The 18,493-nt window shown below is 56.2% G+C and overlaps 1 protein-coding gene across 1 annotated transcript in view; it reads right to left on the bottom strand.

Annotated features, from left to right (window-relative positions):
- Window positions 1–6,140, bottom strand: part of SORL1 (sortilin related receptor 1) — a 38,395-nt gene extending 32,255 nt beyond the window's left edge. Inside the window, exons 1-6 of the mRNA XM_009991721.2 lie at window positions 6,036–6,140; window positions 5,591–5,716; window positions 4,776–4,937; window positions 3,307–3,374; window positions 2,787–2,967; window positions 725–826 (exon numbers count right to left, since the gene is read on the bottom strand). Of these exons, the coding sequence (XP_009990023.2) occupies window positions 725–826; window positions 2,787–2,967; window positions 3,307–3,374; window positions 4,776–4,937; window positions 5,591–5,716; window positions 6,036–6,125 (729 nt within the window). The 5' untranslated portion in view covers window positions 6,126–6,140. The remainder of the gene's footprint in view (window positions 1–724; window positions 827–2,786; window positions 2,968–3,306; window positions 3,375–4,775; window positions 4,938–5,590; window positions 5,717–6,035) is intronic.
- Between the last annotated feature and the right edge of the window lie 12,353 nt (window positions 6,141–18,493).

Genomic DNA, 18,493 nt, shown 5'->3' with positions numbered 1-18,493 from the left:
TGTTTGTACTTTTTCCACTTGGCAAGCAGGTATCTTCCTGCTCCTTTTTCTTTTGTGTTTCTCCTCCTATCGCTATCCTTCACCCTCTGCCTCGCACAACCCACTGGCAAAGTCCCCCAAAGCAGCGCTGGGTGCTGAGCCCCATCGGTGCCAGACCTCCCTCTGCCTGGACCCTGCTGAGGCTGGGGGTGACCTGCAGCCACGAGTGTGCCCTGCTGCTCCGCCAAACGCCCAGCGCACTTCTCGGGCTCTCCTCCGTCCCTGCCAGCCTGGGGACACCACAGTGCGTCTGCTTCACGGATCACAGACTCTTTGCAAACCCTGGTTGTCCCCGGGGCTTCCTCTGCCTGCAGAGAAGACGGATGCTCCGGGCCATGCCAAAGCACAGAACACCGAGATGATCAGCCCCTCTCTGGGTATCTGGGCTTTGCCACCAGCTTCCATCACCAGCGCTGGAGGAAGCTGGAGGCTTCCAGACAATACATATTCCTGTGTTTCTCCACAGGCACAAATTGCTAGAATGAAGTACCACCCTGTAAACTGTAAGATCATCCTAACATGAGCTTTTTTCTAATCTAACCACCCTCGAGCAGGGTCATCCGAGGTCCCTTCCCAGCTCCGACTCCCACAGTGCCCAGCGAAACGCAGAAAACTGCTGTTGACATCTGAAGGCGTCCTTGGCGAAGGAAGGAGAGAGGAGGCCTTCTCAGGAACCACAGCTTACCTTAATTGGGTGCTTGGTTACGAACTGTGCCACGCGCATCGGCTTGCGGTTGAAGGACACCCAGAGCTGGACCGAAGGTGGCTGCGAGCTGCCATGCGAACGCTGCGGCAGAGCAGAGGGACACGTTAGCAGTAGCTCTCGCCCCCAAAAGCACCCTCGTCTCCAGCAGTGGCCAAAAGGCAGACTGGGGCAAATCCATGAACCGTGTGGCTGCGACTTCACCTTCGCTGCATGCAGGCAAAGCCTGGCAGCTGCCTGCCCTGGGGCTGGCGGTGGGGAGCAGCGCTCCCTGACCATGCTTTATGTTGCTACAGCCCGTGCCCAGCAAGGTAAGGAGGCTGGGTTTAATTCCTCTTCTTTCTGCAAAGCAGTCTGTCCTTTCCTTCCTATTTTTAACAATTTGGACAAAACGGAAGGCAGCAGCACAAAGCCAAAAAAGCAAAGAGGTGGGGGCAACCTACTTCATATGGGAAGCCAACAGCAAGAACCTAAACCCAGATTTAGGCTCCAAAAATAAGCGGCCTGATTTTCCCAGGCTCGGCATTACTAAGCAACCGTACCTCCCGCAGAAAGGAGCAGAAGTCAGAGCCCTGGGCACCTCTCCCACCCTGCCTGTCCTCTCCCCAGCACCGCTTCTGCCATGGCTGGGGTTTGATGCAAGTGCCCAGTTCCAGATCTGGGGATATAATTTCCAAATCGGGAGTTTGCAGCCAGGCTGGCCTCCCTCCCCGTCTCTGTTTCCCATCAGTCTTTGCCTCGGCATGGAACACAGTGATTTTAATATTGTTTAGTATAACATCAGTCATCAGAGCTGCAGGAGAAAGTGTGATGGTGGCCCCTGTGACCCCTGAGCCCTCCAGAAGCAGAAACAATTCCGAAGAAGCCCCAAATTGAGTTCACGCTTGGAAAGGTCCCGACTCAAACCCGCCTCATGCTTTCCAGATGCTGCCCCCCAAGCCTGGTGGCTTCTCCACAGAGGCACAGACCATCCTCCGTGTTTCACCCAGCACCACCAGCAAGCCTAGATAAAATCTTCTGCAAACCACAGCAGGCTTCAGATGAGGCATAGTGCCAAGGGGATGGGCCCTAAGAGTTGCAGGCTGTACTACCTGCAAGAGAGACTCCAGAGAAACTGAAAGTGCTCTGCAAACACGTCTCCTACAGCATCAGACACCACTGTGGCCGCTCAGGTGGCCAGAGGGGACACACGCGCTGCTCACTGCCTAGGAAACCCTATGTGGTTTTGCAAGGAGTCACCCCTAAATGGCAAAGGTTGCTCATTAAAACAGACTCGGTGGCTGCAGCAGAGGAGGAAAGCAACACTAGCATCTTCTGAAAGGAAAACTGCTCCTTAAATTCTAGAAGGAATAGGACTCTACCCCTCCGGTGTCGTGTCTCTGATCATCTAGAAAGGACTCGCTCTCAAAGAAAGCACAGATGCTTTCTAGCATTCTTTCAGGTTTGTCTGAAAACAACCAACAGCTGCAAAAAAGCACAGAAGGACCCTGGCTTTCGCTTACCTGCATCCTCTTTTCCTAGGAAAACAAACCAAAAATCCAGCTTTCTTTCCAGGCTGGAGCCCGTTAGGCTACTTGGACCCAGTCCACGTTTGACGGTAATCCTCTCTGACAAGCTGCCTCCTAACCCCCGAGCTGCTGAGCCACATCCCCCCTTCCCCTGCCACCCCCACCCCACCGTCCCCCGCCTCGCTGGCCTTCCCAGGCATCCGACGGCTTTTCCCGGATCCCAGCCCTTCGCAGGCTGACCTACTTCTGCCTGGGCTGCTGAAGGCCGGCGTACAGAAACGCGGCCGCTCCCAGCCCTGCTAGGAGAGCGGCACCAGTGGGTGTTGCTTTGCCCACGGCAGCTCAGGGTCAGGCAGGGAAGGCAGCTGCAGGCAGCCTGAGCGGCCACATGCCAAACATGAGGTCTGAAGGCTCTGGCCGTGCTTTGGACACAGGTGCCAGCTGAAGGCACAGCCGCTGCCCGCTGCAGCCGTGGCAGTACCGTACCGCAGCATCAGCCATCACTCGCAGCGGTGAATCGCTCGCATGATACTTACCACAGACTTTGTTGCAAACATGTATTTGTCCCTGAGCTGGAAGTCTTCGACATCTTCCAGGATTATTTCTTTATTTTCTCTGCTTTGAAAGAAGTCGGTGCTGCGAATGACAGTCGAAGCCCCAGAAGGCTCGTGCCGCTCGATGTACACTGTGTCGGGCTTATCGTAGGGCTCGACTCCCCTGGGAAGAAAAAAAAAGATGGTGGTGGTGTTATTTCTGCACTCACAGAGCAACGCAGAAGGCAGCGAGTACCAAGGGGCAGAGCCCTTTCAAGAGATGGGGTGGGTGTGCAAGAACCGGCAGGAACGTGGAGCACCCTCGTGTGCCCGCATCAGTGGCTTTCTCCCGTCACACCGCGGAGCCACATCCCCTCGGCATGGGGTCTCTGCTGGGCGAGGGGAGCAGGGGCTGGAGCCAGAGCACGCTTTGGTACCCGGGTGCTTGGTTTGCACAGGGTGGCAAGAAGTGAAGAGTGAGAGAAGAGAGGAGCTGCATGTAACACGCAGGTGTGATACGTACCAAGAAAAAGACTTCACGTGTTCCTGAATCATTATCCACGTCTGGCCAAAATCATCCGATTTCCAAAGCTGCAATGACAAATGTGAGAGATGACAGAGGGCCTGTGCATCTGGCCCAGGACTGGACAGGCCCAGTCCTTCAAGATGCCCGACTTCAAGCAGCAAAGGCAGGATGGACGCGCATCCATCATAAAACTGAACTACTTTGATGACTTCTCTTTACATGGCAGCTATCCAAAGCAACAGCAATCTTTCTAGCTGCAGGAGAATAACCCCAACAAGAAAAACTTGCACTTTAGACTCCTACCAGAAGGATTTTCTACTGTCTGTTCATTCCCCTGGTTTTACACTACCTCTGAAATAAAAATAACTTGTTCTAATGTACTCATGGAGCGCGATAGCAAGGGTAATTATCTGGGCAGAGCTGTCTCCTCCTCGGAGGCCGTTACAACCCCAAGCACAGTGACATGTGTTGCTGCAGATCTGCAGGCATTGGTAAGGCAAAGGTCGAGAAGAGAGATAGCATCTTTTATTGCGCCAACGAAAGCAGCAGCGATAAACACACCAGCCCGCAGGCACGTCAGCCTCTCTGCAGATCCCGTCCCTAGAAGGGACCGTGTCCCGGAAACCTGCTTGTTTTTTCCAAGCACTGTGGTAGCACCTGAGCTGCAAGTTTTGCCTCTTTTCTGCAGGTACATGGATATAGCCAGCCAGACTCCAGTCTCGAGTCAGTCCGGCAGCCTGCCCAGGGAAGGTACCGCTCCTGGCCAGCCCTGTGCCCCCGGGGAGGCATCGGCAGTGCCCAGCACACGCCCTGCTACGACCCGACTCAAAACACCACCACGGGCTGTGCACGAACCCGGCTCGACTGTCCCCATTCACGTGTTGGGGGATGGCTGTTTCACCCCCAGGTTTTGCTTACGCTGCCTGTGTTTATCTGAAGGTGCTGTAATTATTTACAAACTTTACCCAGCAGCTCCAGGGGTAAAAAAGTAGCACTTGTTTTCAAGATACAATTTGTTATGCAAGACCCAAAGCCCAACCACATGTCCATGTGAAGCACTGCAGAGGTCAGTCCTGCCTCAGCTGCCAGCGCTCTGTGGCGAGCTACAACCGCAATAGTTGGGCAGATCGATACACTCGGGCACAGCACGGATAAAGGACCAGCACAAACAAAGGAAAAGGGAAAGGAAGCGTCTAAGGCAGCCATCCTGCGGGTTCTAAATCCTTGAGGCTCCAGAGATCAGAAACCAGACTGACTTGTAGGGAAGGGGGTGTCCTGGCCAATGTGGGACAGCTCTGCATACAGTAATCAAAGATCAGACACCCCAGATGGTCAAAGCACGAACCCAGGAGTCAGGGTGGTTCTTGGCACGTCGAAAGGGCTGTGGGGCACATAATGGGTCAGGGGAACACCACAGCAGTGTAGAGGCAGGACACTGGTCCTCTCGTCCAAGCAGAAGTGCTCACCTGTTTTTTAGGATGAGACCTGTCAAAGCCCAACAGGAGGTTGGGGTTGCTGCCATGCAGGAGGAGGTCTGCTGCTCTGAAGGGAATTGAAAAGCCCTGAATATGGTTGCAGAAGTCGGTGGTGATCCAGAGGTATGGGACGAAGGCGTCCACAAAGATATACTGGAAAGAGAGGGAGCAACAAGGAAGAAGGAAAGAAGGTGGTCAGTCTGCAGGAGGTCAGAGCAGAGCTCAGGCTAGCAGTAACAAAGGCACATGTCCTCCTTTGGGAGGGCAAATGCTGGAGGAGAATTTGCTTGCCCCAGCCACCCCCTCTTCCACTACCCTCTGATGCTCCTGAGCACCGCAGAGCCTTACAGGAGGCACAGCAGCTCATCCAGCACGTCCTGCCTCTGCCCCAGCGATCCCTGGGATGGCTCAAGGGGCATTTCCCAGAAGCAGGAGAACCGTGTAAAAATGCCTTCAGTCCCCTGGTGCCCCGCTGCTGCAGCAGAAAGGCCCACGTGAGCGCTTGCCCTGTGCAAAGGCAGGTTTTCAGCGTGACCCACGGATGTGGGTCGAGTGATCGCACAGCCAGTTGCCCCGGCCTGGCTTTGGAGAGGAAGAATACCTACAGGCATGATGGCAAGTGGCAGCTTCAGCTGCTACAGGGCAAGGGTATCTCCCCTCACCCTAGGAGGGCTTCAGCTGGGAGAAAGGTGACCTTGGTATAGATAAAGCCTCAATAAATAGATGTCTCTGTAGTGATGCTAGCGATGAAGAAGCGTTGCCCTGTGAGGGAACCCCGCTGGGGCTGGCTGCCACGTCCTGCTCACCCTCTTGTTGTCGGCCGGGCTGTGGTAGAACTGGGCGATGGCCACCTCGCTGCTGTTGCCCCCACCGAAACTGAACCTCTCGGAAATCTTCTTAAAACTCTTCCCGTAGTCATAAGACACGTAAACCTGCAAAGGAGAATCCCCGGCGTGAGGAGTGCAAAGCTCTGGGCTCCCTTCTGACAGATTTGGTAAAAACTCAGAAAGCTATAAAGGGGGGGGAAGCCTTAGAGACTGCCCGAGCCAGCGTGTCAGGGCTCAAAGCGGTGGGGCAACACAGAGGATATCAATTTTTTTTGTTGTACCTCTGAACTCAGACTCACAGGCCTTTCTTTCGCCCTCCCAGCACACGAGAGAAAGGCAGGCTGTGCTTCAGCAGCTGCCACCATCCTGCAGGACACAGCGGTAGGGCGGGCTCCCTGCAGCAGCGGTGGGACGCGTTACTTACGTCGCTGTTTTTGGGTCCCAGCAAAGACAGGCTGTCTCTGGCCAAGGCCACGATCACGTTGCTCTTCTCTCCCGCCCAGTGAACGACCATCTGATTGTGGGAGTCGTTGAGGCTGACCTGCAACACCAAGGAAAAGGGTGTCCTGAGCCACCAATCCTCAGAAATACACAGACTTTGAGGAAACTCACTCAAACCAGGGGCAGCAGTTAACCAGCCCAGAAGGCAAACTGCAGAGCGGTACCATGTGTCTGGCTCTTCAGACCTCGGAGGGGCTGTGGGTGTGCTCAGCTCCAGCCTGGCGTGCTAAAATGCAACGGGATGGCCCACGGCTGTTGGCTGGGCACTAAGGGCTTTATCTTTCCTTCACCATTTTCCAAGGTTGCTGTGCCTTCACCTCACCTCCCCCTGCAGTCTCATTTAAAGCCCCCCTGTTTAAAGCACAGCTAAGCAAACCAGCAGCTGCTCCACGTAAAGCAGCATCTCTCATGAACACGTTGGCAAAATTCACGTACCTAAAGGGGTGGTTAGTTTTGTCCGAGACCCCACACACCACCGTCACCCCGGCTCATGGCCTTGGGGAGCTGTAAAAATACAGGGCTAAGCCCTTTTTAGGCCTGATACTGTGGCTCCCGCCGACCTCAAGATTGGTGGAGTGCCGCCAGGGGGGAGGGGGCTGGTTTAGCCTTTGCCAGTGACAGCCAAATAAAATGCTGGGAAAGACAAGGTCTTTATCCTGGAAAGGAGAGGGCAAATGAAACAGAAGCCCACAAATCCGTCTTATGCAATAGGCTCATGCAAGGGGAAAAAAAAAAAAGATTCAAAAGCTGGTGGGGGGGTGGCAAGCGGTCCCCAGGACCAGTATTCCCAGCTGCACCCCCGCCTGCCCAGGCAGAGACCCCCCCCGCTGGGCACACCACACCAGAGTGTCCGGATAACAAACACGGCACAGATTGAGGTCAGGCAGCAGCATCAGGCACAAAGCAGGCCAGCGGTAGCCTTGTATGCCCACTGGAAAAAAAAGCAGTGACGCTGTTTGAGGATGCAGGGAAACAGGGCGGAGAAGAAGGAACTGCTGATGCCCACTGAGACAGCCGACGTACAGCCTCGGGTCTGAAATCCAGAGCAGCTCTGCGCTCCCAGTCACCCTCCCCTCCTTTAAAAGCAGAATAACCCCATCAAAATCTCCTACATCTATATCAGTTATTTTGGGGGCAGCTTTTTGGGGTTCCCAGCTGCGCCCAGGCTGAGGTTGCCAAAAAAGGGCCAAGGTGTATTAGCCTGTATTAGCCTGTCAGGAGTTTTTGTTGAAAGGGAGGGGGAGCCCATAGTTGCGCATTCAGAGACAGAAGCGAGCAATCCTGCCCAGGCAAATCTTCCCTTCCCCAGGAAAGGCCCTCCAAAGGGAGATTTGTCTGCTCCCCCAAGGAAAGCCAAAGTCCAGATGTGCCAACCTCCCCTGCGCGCACCCTCCCTGGCTCCCCTCGGCCAAGAGTGGCTTGTCACTACCTCCATGGCAATTTCAGTAGCACTTTGCATTTCCTATTTCTGCAAGAAATCCAACACTAGGACAGTTTCAAAACCAGAAAAGCCTCCAGAGGCTCCTACCTGCACCTCGCTTTAACCTCAGCAATACACACCTACAACTTTCTTCCCGAGGGCTGAGAGAGACAGTGATCCCCAGGGAGACCCCTTCCTAGGGCAGGGAGCCCTGGGAAGTGCAGTGAAACCCAAAGACCAGGGGCACCGTGTTTGGGCTCAAAGGAGCCAGCTGAGCCTTGTCACTCGTTAGGAGCCATGTGACCCAGGCAGCCTAATTAGGGCAGAGCTGCTATATAAAGGCCCAACTGGGCACAAACATGGTTTGCTTCCCTGGCAGGAGGGAGGAAGAGCAGCAAGAAGTGCTGTAGGGCTGCGCTCAGCAGAAAGTTTGGGAGTAGCTAAAGCCTGCTAGAGCGTGTCTTACTAAGAGGTGTAAAGGAAGAGAAGCCACTAGAAGGATGCCTTACAATGTAAGTCCTCTGGGAAGGGTTCGTGCAGCAGCGTCTCAGGTTTAGGAGCCTCACACCTTTGTCTCTACTAGTTCCCAGTGTAGGAGACCACAGCCCATGGCTGAGCAGCCCTGCAACGGCCCCTCTGAGCTTTGTGGGGACTCAAATGGCTGAAAGAAGCAGCAAATGGGACCTCGAGTCTTTGCTCTCCAGGCAGAGGTGCTGCCTCGTGCTTTGGGTGAACAGCACCCGATGCTCCCTTGACCCAGGATGTTTTCTGTGAAATAGCTTTGCAATAAAGCTGTTGTTATTCCCAACAGAAGTAACCCCTCCTCGCTCACTGGAATGAGGCTCATTTGGCAGGAGCCCACTGTCACAGGGTCCCCCACCTCCCCTAACGAGGGAAACCCCTCCCTGGGAGCCAGTTTAGCCTATGAATGGGCAATGCCTCATGCCTAACGGAAACAGCATTTAGTATAAATTCCACTTAATGGGGAAGAGTTTTGCTCTTTGCCAAGTGATTAAGTGTACATGAAATATGCATGAAATTCTAATTTGTCCTCCTAATATGTAAGGTGCCAAATGAAGTCCAGGAGGGGAGAACTGGCACCAAGACATAGCAGAGGCTGTTTGTAGCTCTAGTTAATGTAGTTACTACTGCTAGCTTTGCTCAGACTATATATTTATTTTTTGTTATCAGAATCTTCCAATAAATGGATCCCTCCGAGAACTGGGGTGAGAAGACAGCCCCCGGAACTGCCTTCCCATGGGAGTACCCCCCAGAGCAGGTACGAACTCCCGTGCGGCTCAAGGGGTGCAGCTGGAGCCTGAGCGCTCCCAGCCTGGGCTGGGAAGGGAAAATGTTGTCTGGACGCATGGTGCAGTGCTGAGACGGTACTAGTGCCTAGCCGAGCCTCCCGCAGAGGTGAGCCGACCAGGGTGTGCAGCATGCAGTACCGAGCTGCTCCGTGGCCAGGGAAACCCCCCTGATCCCGTGTTCCTTGGCACCTGCAACGCCTAAGTGCCAGCTCCCCTTCCCATCGCGTCCCTCTTGGTAGCTTATGCCCAAAATTGAGAGGCTGGGGCAGGGTGCTGGTTGCCAAGCTCAGCAGAGGTGCTTCACTCCTTGCACGTGACAAACTGCAGCATTAATGACAGCCCTGGGCTCCAAAATGGTGCAGGCTGGCCAGGAGATGAGCGACTGTGGCTTGGGCACCTCGCTGTAGCTATTGGTACAGCTGCTGGCAGGCTAGACGGCAGCATCTCAGGCCTTCTCGTCACCGGAGGACTCTAAATCCCAGCCTTTGAGCCACCGGCGAGGCTGAGCTGCTCTGCGTGGGAAGCGTTAACTTCCCCGTGCAGAAATCACACCGCTAGCTGCGAGGAACCGCGAGCAGAAATATTGCGCTTGCTGACACGCCATGACGCCTGGCACCCACGCGCAGACACAAGTGTTGCGACAGCGTGAGGGCTATTCTTGGTGCCGAGCGGGCTCGGGAGCCGACCGCACGTGTGCATGGGGCTGTTCTGGTGAGAGTTATCGCTCCGGCTATAGGAGTCGGACTGCAGCTCGACCCAGGAGGTGATGTGGTGTGATCACTCAGGGGCTGAGGCTCAATGCTGTAAAACTGGGGAGCATGCAGAAAACAGACTCCTGGGGATCCTGTGTGTGTTTTCCTGTCCTGGTTACCTAACTGCAAATGGGATGCTCACAAAAAAATGCAGTTCCTAGGAAATTTATGACTAGGTTTTTACTATATAATATAGGTTAGTATATATAACTATAGATTATTACTACAGCCAGACAAGCGAGGGTATCAGAGAGCAACGGGCCTCTGCAGCTGCGAGCGACTGCCAAAACTGCCAAAGTTTTGCCAGCAGCTTGGAATTTGGCTTGAAGGCTGTCAGGAGATGCTTGCAGAAGAGGAACTGGCTAAACGTTTTGTACCTCTTGGCCGGGAGAATGAGAATGGAGCTAGAGAAAGCTATCACTAAAAGGAGTGAGATGCGAAGCCTCCACTTGGTTGGCACATGGCTGTAAGGGAAAGGTGCTTGCACTGGTTTCCTCATCTTTCCGGCTCGCTGGAAGCAGCAGTGGACAAGTGCCGGGCTTTTGTCCCCGTTTTCTCTGCCTGCCCCCCGGCACAGCTTACGCAACAGCCCGACACCGCGGATGAGTGTCATGGGTGGCTACTGCATTCCCGGCACGCTGCGTTCCCCGTGCGCTCCCACTAAAGCTTCATTACGGTACCTTCTGCTCTGCTCCCGAGCATCTGTTTCTAGCCCTGCCATGATATTTTAAAATATAGTCTGTGCCTGCCATAGTGCTGCTTGCAGCTTGGACTGAAAATGCCAAGGTCTGAAATCATTGATATGAAACACGGGTGACTCATTTCAGAGAGTGCCAGGCCCATGTTAATTTTGTTAATACTGAAATCATCTGCTTGCAGAGCTGTTTTCTCTCTGCTACCACCAACAGAGCTCTCTGTTAGCTGTTGTTTCTAGGGGAAAGGAAAAAGGGAGGAGAAGGGGAAGATCGAGGTCGAGAAGGGAGCCCCATTTACCCCAGAAACGAGTGGATCCCTCGGGCAGAAGGTCCTGGAGACAGGCTCTCCTTCTAAATTGATGGAGGTGGGGGGCAGCAGGGAATGGAGGCTGCCCTGGCCAATTTGGATCAGCACCAATGAAAGTCACTCCCCCGTAACCGAGGCACGGGAGAGGGCTGTGGAAAAGGTCTCAAGCGCTGCTGGTGAAGCGTGCCGCGAGCTAGTCATTACAGCCACAGAAAGCTTAAGCGATGCCCCTGGGACACCGCAACGCTCACTTAGTCCAACGGCAGGATCCGCGAGGAACCTGCCGAAGGGGAAACAATGAATAAAAACACAAATACCCTCCCCAGCCACCGTGGTGCCAGGAGCAGGAACCGCGCGGCTTCCAGAGATCTGTCTCTCCTGGCAATCTTGGGCACAACAGCAAGTGCCAGATGTGGGGAACGTTCACGGGGCAGGTGGGAAAGGGGCAAGGGTGCCCGCACCCCAGGCAGACGCAGCGATGGGGAGGGAGATCTGCAGACACGAGGAAGAAAAGGATGGGGGGTCCAGGAGCCCGTGGCCATCCCTCTGCCGGGACGTGCTGTCACCACCCAGGGCGCCTACAGAAGGTTAAAGTCTAATCTGGGAAGGTCTCTGCCAGGCTGGCAAACTAGGTCAGAATTCAGTACGGTTCAATTCTGACGCAGCAGGATTGATGTCTCCGCTCACGTAGTTGGATGGCATCTACCCCACAAAGCACTTTCTATGTTCTCTGAAGGCAGAAAGGCTCTTTGCCGGTGTGCAGGTTGTGAGGACAGGGAGCTAAGGTGGGCTCTCCATCCAGGATGCACTAATGGCCCCAAAAGAAGCTTCAGCTCTTTCTGCTCAGGCACTATTCCAAACACGCGCTAACAGTATTTTGGGGCAGCTCACCAGCACAACCCAGGCCTACGCAGCACATGGCACGAGGGCTGTGGGAAGGGACCCCCGAAGCTGAGGAGCAGCTCTGCCCACGAGGCACAGCACGGCTGCCGGCCGAGCGCCCAGCTGTGCCTGCCGCTCTAGTGAGGGCAGTGGGCTCCTCTCCTGGGGAGTGCTTTGCTTTCTTGGTACTCTGCAAGTGTGCAGTGCCAGAGATGGAGATGTTAACATTCGCAGCTGTCTTGAAAACTTCTTCCTTAAAGATCACTGACTGGCATCGTGGTGTGGTGTTGATTTTAATCTAATGCAGTCTGTGGTAGCACGTGGTGCTCCAAGTGCTAGCAGCTGAGGAGGTCATCTTAGGTCTTCATCAGTGTGGAGGGGCAGGGGGTGTCAAGGTCAAGTAGGTGGGCTGATAAAAGGTTGTTTTGCAGTAAGCAGCCTGGAAATGATGAAAACCTGGTACTTTTGCTCAAAGGCAGGAGCGGTTATCATCAGGAGACAGGAAGCTTGAGAGTGAAGAAGTGGGTTCCCCCTGGGAGGGAAAGAGAGGAGCTGATGTTCGGGCAGCAGTAACATCGGTTCAGGGGATGGGGAGGCACAGAGGCAATGGCCATGCGCAGGGTGGGAGCACGGGGAGAGGCTCGAGGCCTCGCAGCAGCAGCACGGTGGGGGAGCTGGCCTCCCCGGGAGCTGCCAGCAGTTGGATAAGACGTCTTTTGTCCCAACACGGTTTAAGGCAAAGGTTTCTTGCGAGGTGTGTGCTTTTGGGGGAGGTTTCGGATAAGCCCTTTCCAAAGAAGTGAAAGGAATGCGTGCAGGTAAAGGGTAGACCTGACTGTCATTAGCAGCCCAGCAGTGTAAATGCTGCCTGTAACGGTGATGCTCTCTCTTGCTCCTCAGGACCAGCAGACAGAGGTCAGCCTCCTGCCTCAGCAGTTCTCCTCGCCATCCCGCTGCGGCTACGACATGACACTCGCGAGACAGCCGGCCACACAGTCACGGAAGACACTTCGACCCGGCATGCAGGTAGGCAGCTGAGGCAGCTACTTCTCTTTTCCTCGTTTGTTGCACTAAGTGAAGTCCTTGCAGGCGATGTGGTTCATGGCTGGCTTTCCCCCAGGAGGGGATGGGAGGTATGTGGGATGGTGAGGATGTACTCTAGGAAGGTAAAATCCTGGAGCCGAGTGTTTGCATCCAGGTCTGAGCAGGGATGTGTAGGCAAGAGCACGGAGGCTGTTAAGGGACAGGAAGGGGGGTTGCAGATGAGCAGCCGCCTCGGTAGGTGCCAGGAAGAGGAGGGCAGGGTGTGGTGCCACGGTTGCCGGAAGAGGTTTGGGGAGCGCTGTTGGCCTCAGGGAGGGTGTAGGCAGCAGTTGTCTTGCCCTGGGGATGCTTCTCTGTCGTCAGCGGTGTCCTAGAAAAGACCCGTCACGTGTTGGTGCCTGCTTCGTAACGGTCTATCCGTGGTAACGCTCACCAAGAGTCCCGTAGAGGTGAGGGCTGTGCAAGGGAACAAAACCCGCTCTGTCTTGAAGCTGACGGTCTCTAGCGTTGTGCAGTTGGTCTCTTGGTTGCTGGCACTTTGGACTCAGACAAGCTGGGGAAAAGCCACGAAGGCACAGGGGTTTAGGCTACTGGTCTTGTCGTTCGTAGAGGTTCCCAAAAAGTTTTGCCGTAGGCACGCGTGCCAGCTGTTCGAGGCTGGCCGGCAAGACGTGATTGGTGTCGAGGATCCGGATGATGAATCCAAGTAATGTTTTGTGCTTGTGTCTTTGGTGTCTAGGGCAAGAGGGCTCTGAGCCTGTTACTGATGGTGCCGAGTAAGCTGCATTTGGCTCCCGAGTAGCCACAAAGGCTTTGGACTTTCTTTTCCTCCTCACTTCCGGCTGGTGTGACGCGTCCCTCCCTCTCGCTCCGGTCTCCTGCTGATGTCACTCGCAGCAATGTCAGGCAGCACCGACCTCACGTGCCACACTTTCCTTTGCCTTTGAGCTGAGCCGGGGCTCTAAGCTGTCCCACGAGGCTGTGTCGGGACCGCAGTCAGGAGCCAGGGAAGGGCAGGGAGTTCTGGGGCGTGAGCCAGCGCATAGCATATGGCTGAGCGACCTGCCAAATGCATGGGAGCAGGATGCGTCCCAGATACGGGACGGCAGTGGCACGGCACTAGGATGCTTGGTCCAAGCACTGCCCCTCATGATGATGTCCCTGAGAAACAGCTTTTTTGACCGTGTGGTTTGCTGCTGGTCTTAGAGCAGCACGAGAGACCTGGGGGAGAGGGGACACAGGCATCGCCCGGTGCTTGCGACAAGGCGCGAGACCCCCGAGCACTGTGTTACACAGCTTTCTGGCTTCCTAGGCATTCGTCATTCTGTACACTCAGCTTTGTGACGGAGACTAGGACATGCAGGCTCCCTTTTGTCCATTGTATTAAAGCACTGTAGTGCTCAGAGAACTCAGAACTGTTGTTTAGTGCCAATAAACTCTTCCTGGTGACCTGGAGTACCTGGGCTTTCAAATGTGTGTGTCCTGCCCCAAAGCAGCGGAAAGGCTGGGTTTTGTACACTAGCCTGAAACCGCGTGCCATGCCGCCAGTGAGAGCGACTCTGTTCTCCAGGCAAATCCCTTTTGAACGCTCAAGGCGACGAGGAAGGACCAAACATTGGCAAACTTTGTTCAACTGCTTCCCGTTAGTCCTGTTTGGGATAGCGCCGGGGTTACTGCACCCTCTAAAATCCGCGGCTACATGTCCTGTGGATAGAGCCTGCTCCTGCCGAAGCAGCTCTCTACCTGTCCCGGGTTAGATGAAAGCCATGGGGAGACGGATGGGAAAGCACTACAACTGTCTTTCTGTAGATGAGAGACAAGTGTCATATTTTTGCTGAAATGGGATAGCTGTGTTATGCTAAAACCAGCCAAACGTTGAGGAGGCGAAGCAGATTTTCAAGGGGAGTAGGAACAGCTTTTGCTGCCCTCTAAACGGGGGAACAGGAGCAGGGCTTTAGGAGCAGCACCAGCCCCACGTGTGCCCCTCCAGTGGCTCTAGAGCCAGTCCTGCCTCGCAGCCGGCTCTTTCCCACCCTGCAAGTGGCAAAAGGGGAAGTTATAGGAAACCACTAGCTGAGGCATCAAATGTAGATGTAGTTGAAGGCTCAAAGCCTCCCCTCGAGTGTGCCTTGTCCCTCTGCGGGCTGGTCCCCCCACACCCTCCCAGCAGCCTTTTGGGCATGTGATAGGGCACAGGTAGCGCAAGCGAGGAGGGTCAAATGGGGCAACTTAGTGTAGTCCTGCGAGTGGATAGTTAAAAAACAAAGTAGACTCTGTAAGGCTGAAGGTTTCCATAGCAGGCACGCAGGCAACCCGAGTGTAATTCCTGATCACCCCTAAAGTGATGCTTGTCAGGAAAAGCGGGGGTGAGGGGGAGCCCTTATGGTCCTGGCAGCAAAACGTGCCAGTGAATCGTGCCCAAGCAGGGATACTTTCAGAAATAGCAGTTCCTATGTTTTTGGTGATAAGCAACTCCTCTCCTCCTCTTTCCAAGGAGCAGTGGAGTACGGATCAGAAATGCAGAGAGAAGCCCTTCTTATGGAGAAGGGCATGGTGCCTCACAAACAGCAATGCCTTCTGCCAGAAGTCACCTCCCTCTGTCTAGCTTCCCAGCGTAGAAACGTTCAACACGAGCATCCCTAGGTGAAGAGCTGCTCCCACCACCTGTCCGCCCCAGCCGGAGGGGCTCGCTTTCCCATCTGGCAAACTAGGGGAGGGGACGACCCGGCCCATCGCGCTAGCGCGTGCCCTTGGCCGCCTGGCAGCTACTGCTGCTCATCTTGTTGGGAACGAACCCACGAGTATGAAACGCAAACCTGACACAGGCACTAGTTTGAGAAGGCTCCGGGAGACAGAGAGGGAGAGGTGGGAAGAGCCGCGAGCCGGGATCAGCCGTATCTCACGTCTAAATGCCTGCCGCCGTGCGAACGGGGCAAGTTTCAGGCAGCGAAGGAGCGATGAGCTGTAGACAGGGCTGCTTCGCCAGCAACCTGCCCGCCCGCCGGGCGCTGCGCTGCGGGCGCCCCGGGGATGCCGGCCCCGGGGGATCCCGCTCGGGATCCACTCGAGCCCCTGCGGGGGCGGAAGTTTTTCCGAGCAGCAAGTGTGCAAGCTCCCACCCCGAACCCCGCAGCGGACCCCCGGCGGCGAGGGGGCTGCAGCGCGTCGCGCCGAGGCCGAGCGGCGCGGCCGGCTGCCCGCCAGCCCCCTCGCGGCACCGGTACTGGGGACAAGCGGCGGGGCTGGGGCAGCGCTGCCGCCCTCCGTGCCCCCTTTCCGCGTTCCCCCCCCTCCACCAGCGCTCCCTGCAACTGCCCGGAGATGGGGGGGGAGGGCAGCGCCGCGCGGGGTGATGTAACGCGCCTCCCCGCGGTATTTTGGGGGGGCGGGGGTTGCGCCGAGCCCGCGCGTGCACGGTGGGGTGCGGGGTCGGCCCCCCACCCCCCCCTCCCGGCCCCGGCTCACCTGTCCGTACACCTGGATGGGCTCCGGCGGGCGCGGGGCGGCGCGGCGGCTCCGCGGGGGCTCGGGGGCGGCAGCGGCGGGGGGCGGCGGGGCGCGCAGCAGCAGCGCGGAACGGCCGCCCGTCGCCCCGCGGCTTCCCGCCGCCGCCAGCAGCAGCAGGAGCGGCAGGAGACGGCGGGGGAGCGGGGCGGCCCGGCGCGCCCCGCCGCTGCTCGGCATCGCCATGTTCGTGCCGCCGGGGCCGGGCCGGGCGGAGCGGAGCGCCGCGCCGCCGCCCGGAGAGAATGTGCAATGGGCAGCGGCGCCGCTCCGCGCCCGCATCCCGCCCCCGCCGCCCGCTCCCCTCGGGGGATCCTCGGGGCCCCCTCCCCGAAACCGGCCTTTGCGGCCGCCAGCGGGTGTGCGTTCTTCTCCTGGGAGGGTGCGTGGGATCCGAAGGAAATTACATGAAAGTTAAGTAAAATGAAATAAAGTCGAACGAAATGAGAAGAAATAAAGCCAAATAGAGTGGAACTAGATGAAATAGAGTCGAATAGTGTAAAATAAAAGTGTTGCACTTGTTTCTACCTGGGGGATGCATGAGGTTTTCCCACCACTCCCTCAAAAAGCCTAGCTGCTTTTTCCCCCCCTGGCCACCCCTGGCAGGGTCAACCCAGGACGTGGGCCTGAAGCATCCCGTTATCAGTGGGAAGCAGCATGGTTGCCCGTGCAAGTGTCCAGGCTGGGGTTTACTAGTGTTCTGGGCCCAGTTGTCACCAATGTCCCCTGTGGCTGCACAGGAGGTGATACACGTGAGAGGCCCTGTGGGGAGCCCCCAGAGTGTCACGCAGGGATGGGCCGAGCAAGGGTCACACAGGGCGAGCGCAATCCAGGCGCAGCATGCCACGTGCCAGGGTGGATGGCGCTGGAATTGCCAGTGGCCAAAGAAAGCTCGACTCCCTTCTATTGCTGCAGCTGGCGATACGCAGCTTGTACCGGTCCCCAACTGCTCTTCTGCTCTTACCATATGTCTACTGGTTTGGGGATGTTTGAAAATAGATGCCAAAAGTGTGGCTGCTCACAGAGATGCACACGTGTCCCAGGGCAGAGGCTAGCACACGCTTGAAGTAACCATGCACCCTGTGCACAGGGACCCTGTCGCGACAGGGATGCCCCGGACACTCGTCAGTGCCTCCGACTGTGGCCCTGCTCCCTGCAGCGCCCAGGCCTGGCAGCACGAGACCTTTCCGTGTCAGGACCTGCAGGCTGTGCCAGGGGGAAAACAGGGCATGCACTCTTTACGAGCAGTACGCTTCCCAGTGTGCACAATGGGGAGGGAGTTGTTGTCGGAGCAGGCCCCGCAGCACTCACACTCCTCTCCTGGTGCGCCGAGCGTGCCGACTCAATGTTTTGAGGCAGGTGAGCAGGGACAGACAGGAGAGGTTGTTGTCCTGGCACCGTGAGTTTCTGGACACTTTAATCTTGCCATCGACCACGAGGAGGGGAGTTGGCCCACAGGGTGAGATCTGCTTGGCTTGCAGTGTTGAACCTTTTCTGACCTCGTGGAAGTTCTGCACCGCTCGTGTCCACTCCCAGAGGTCCCGCTCACAACACACGTGCCTGGTCCCGTTCCTTTCTCTGAGGCAGCTTCTAATGTATGTGTCTGGTAGTTCTGGCAGTTACTGATACGGACCCATCCCCAGGAAGCTGTTTTAAACGTCTACCGACCTCATGCAGTGATGTGTTTTTGAGCATTGGTTGAGGCTCCTTGCTAGGTCTTACATTTCATGGGAAAGAAGAGCTGTTGGTAACAACTTTAGTTTCCTGTAACTGAAGATTTATGAGGTCCATGCGGTCTATATGCATGGGGGGGATTATCCTGTGGGTCAACAGTAATGCTTTGCGTCTAGTTTTTGTCAAGCACTGTCAAGGTGCCAGAGGGCTGTTTAGGGTAAGCAGTTTTCCCGGCGATGGGTCAGACCCACTGCGAGCTCGAGTTCTTCGCCGAGGCCCAGGGAGAAGAGGTTAGCGAGGGACCCGCCAGTGGGGCAGCTCGGCAGACAGTGAGAGGGTGGGTTGGGTGCCATGAGGGGTTGCGTCCACCTCTGGATGGGAAGATGAAGGTGTGGATGGATGTGGAGAGCAGAGAGGAAAAGGTACAAATGATTTCACATGTTATGGTGGCAGACTTTCCCCCAGTACGGTTCTGGTAGCCCTCAGAGCTCTGCACCCCAATTTCTGCCATCTTCCTGCCTGGGCAGAGCTGGGAAGGTGAGTGCCGCCTCACCAAGCTGCCAGTGGCAGCAGGAAGCCGGAGGCCCCCGGGGTCCCTCTGGGCCCTCCCATCACTTCTCCCACCTGTGGCGCCCAGCAGGCGGGTTTGAGCTGTGCCAATCAAGTGACTCTTTCCTCCCAGGGTCGTTAGCTAGCTGTGTGCTCACCCATGAAATGCTCAGCAGAGGTAGCGTGCCTGTGCAGCTCTCGTAACTCATCGGCGTGGCGGAGATGATGCATGGTTATGGACGGA

The sequence above is a fragment of the Tauraco erythrolophus genome, chromosome 26, assembly GCF_009769465.1.
Source record: "Tauraco erythrolophus isolate bTauEry1 chromosome 26, bTauEry1.pri, whole genome shotgun sequence".
NCBI classification, from domain to species: Eukaryota; Metazoa; Chordata; class Aves; order Musophagiformes; family Musophagidae; genus Tauraco; species Tauraco erythrolophus.
The sequence above is the reverse complement of the archived record's forward strand: the minus strand, read 5'-3'. Positions and strand labels throughout refer to the sequence as shown.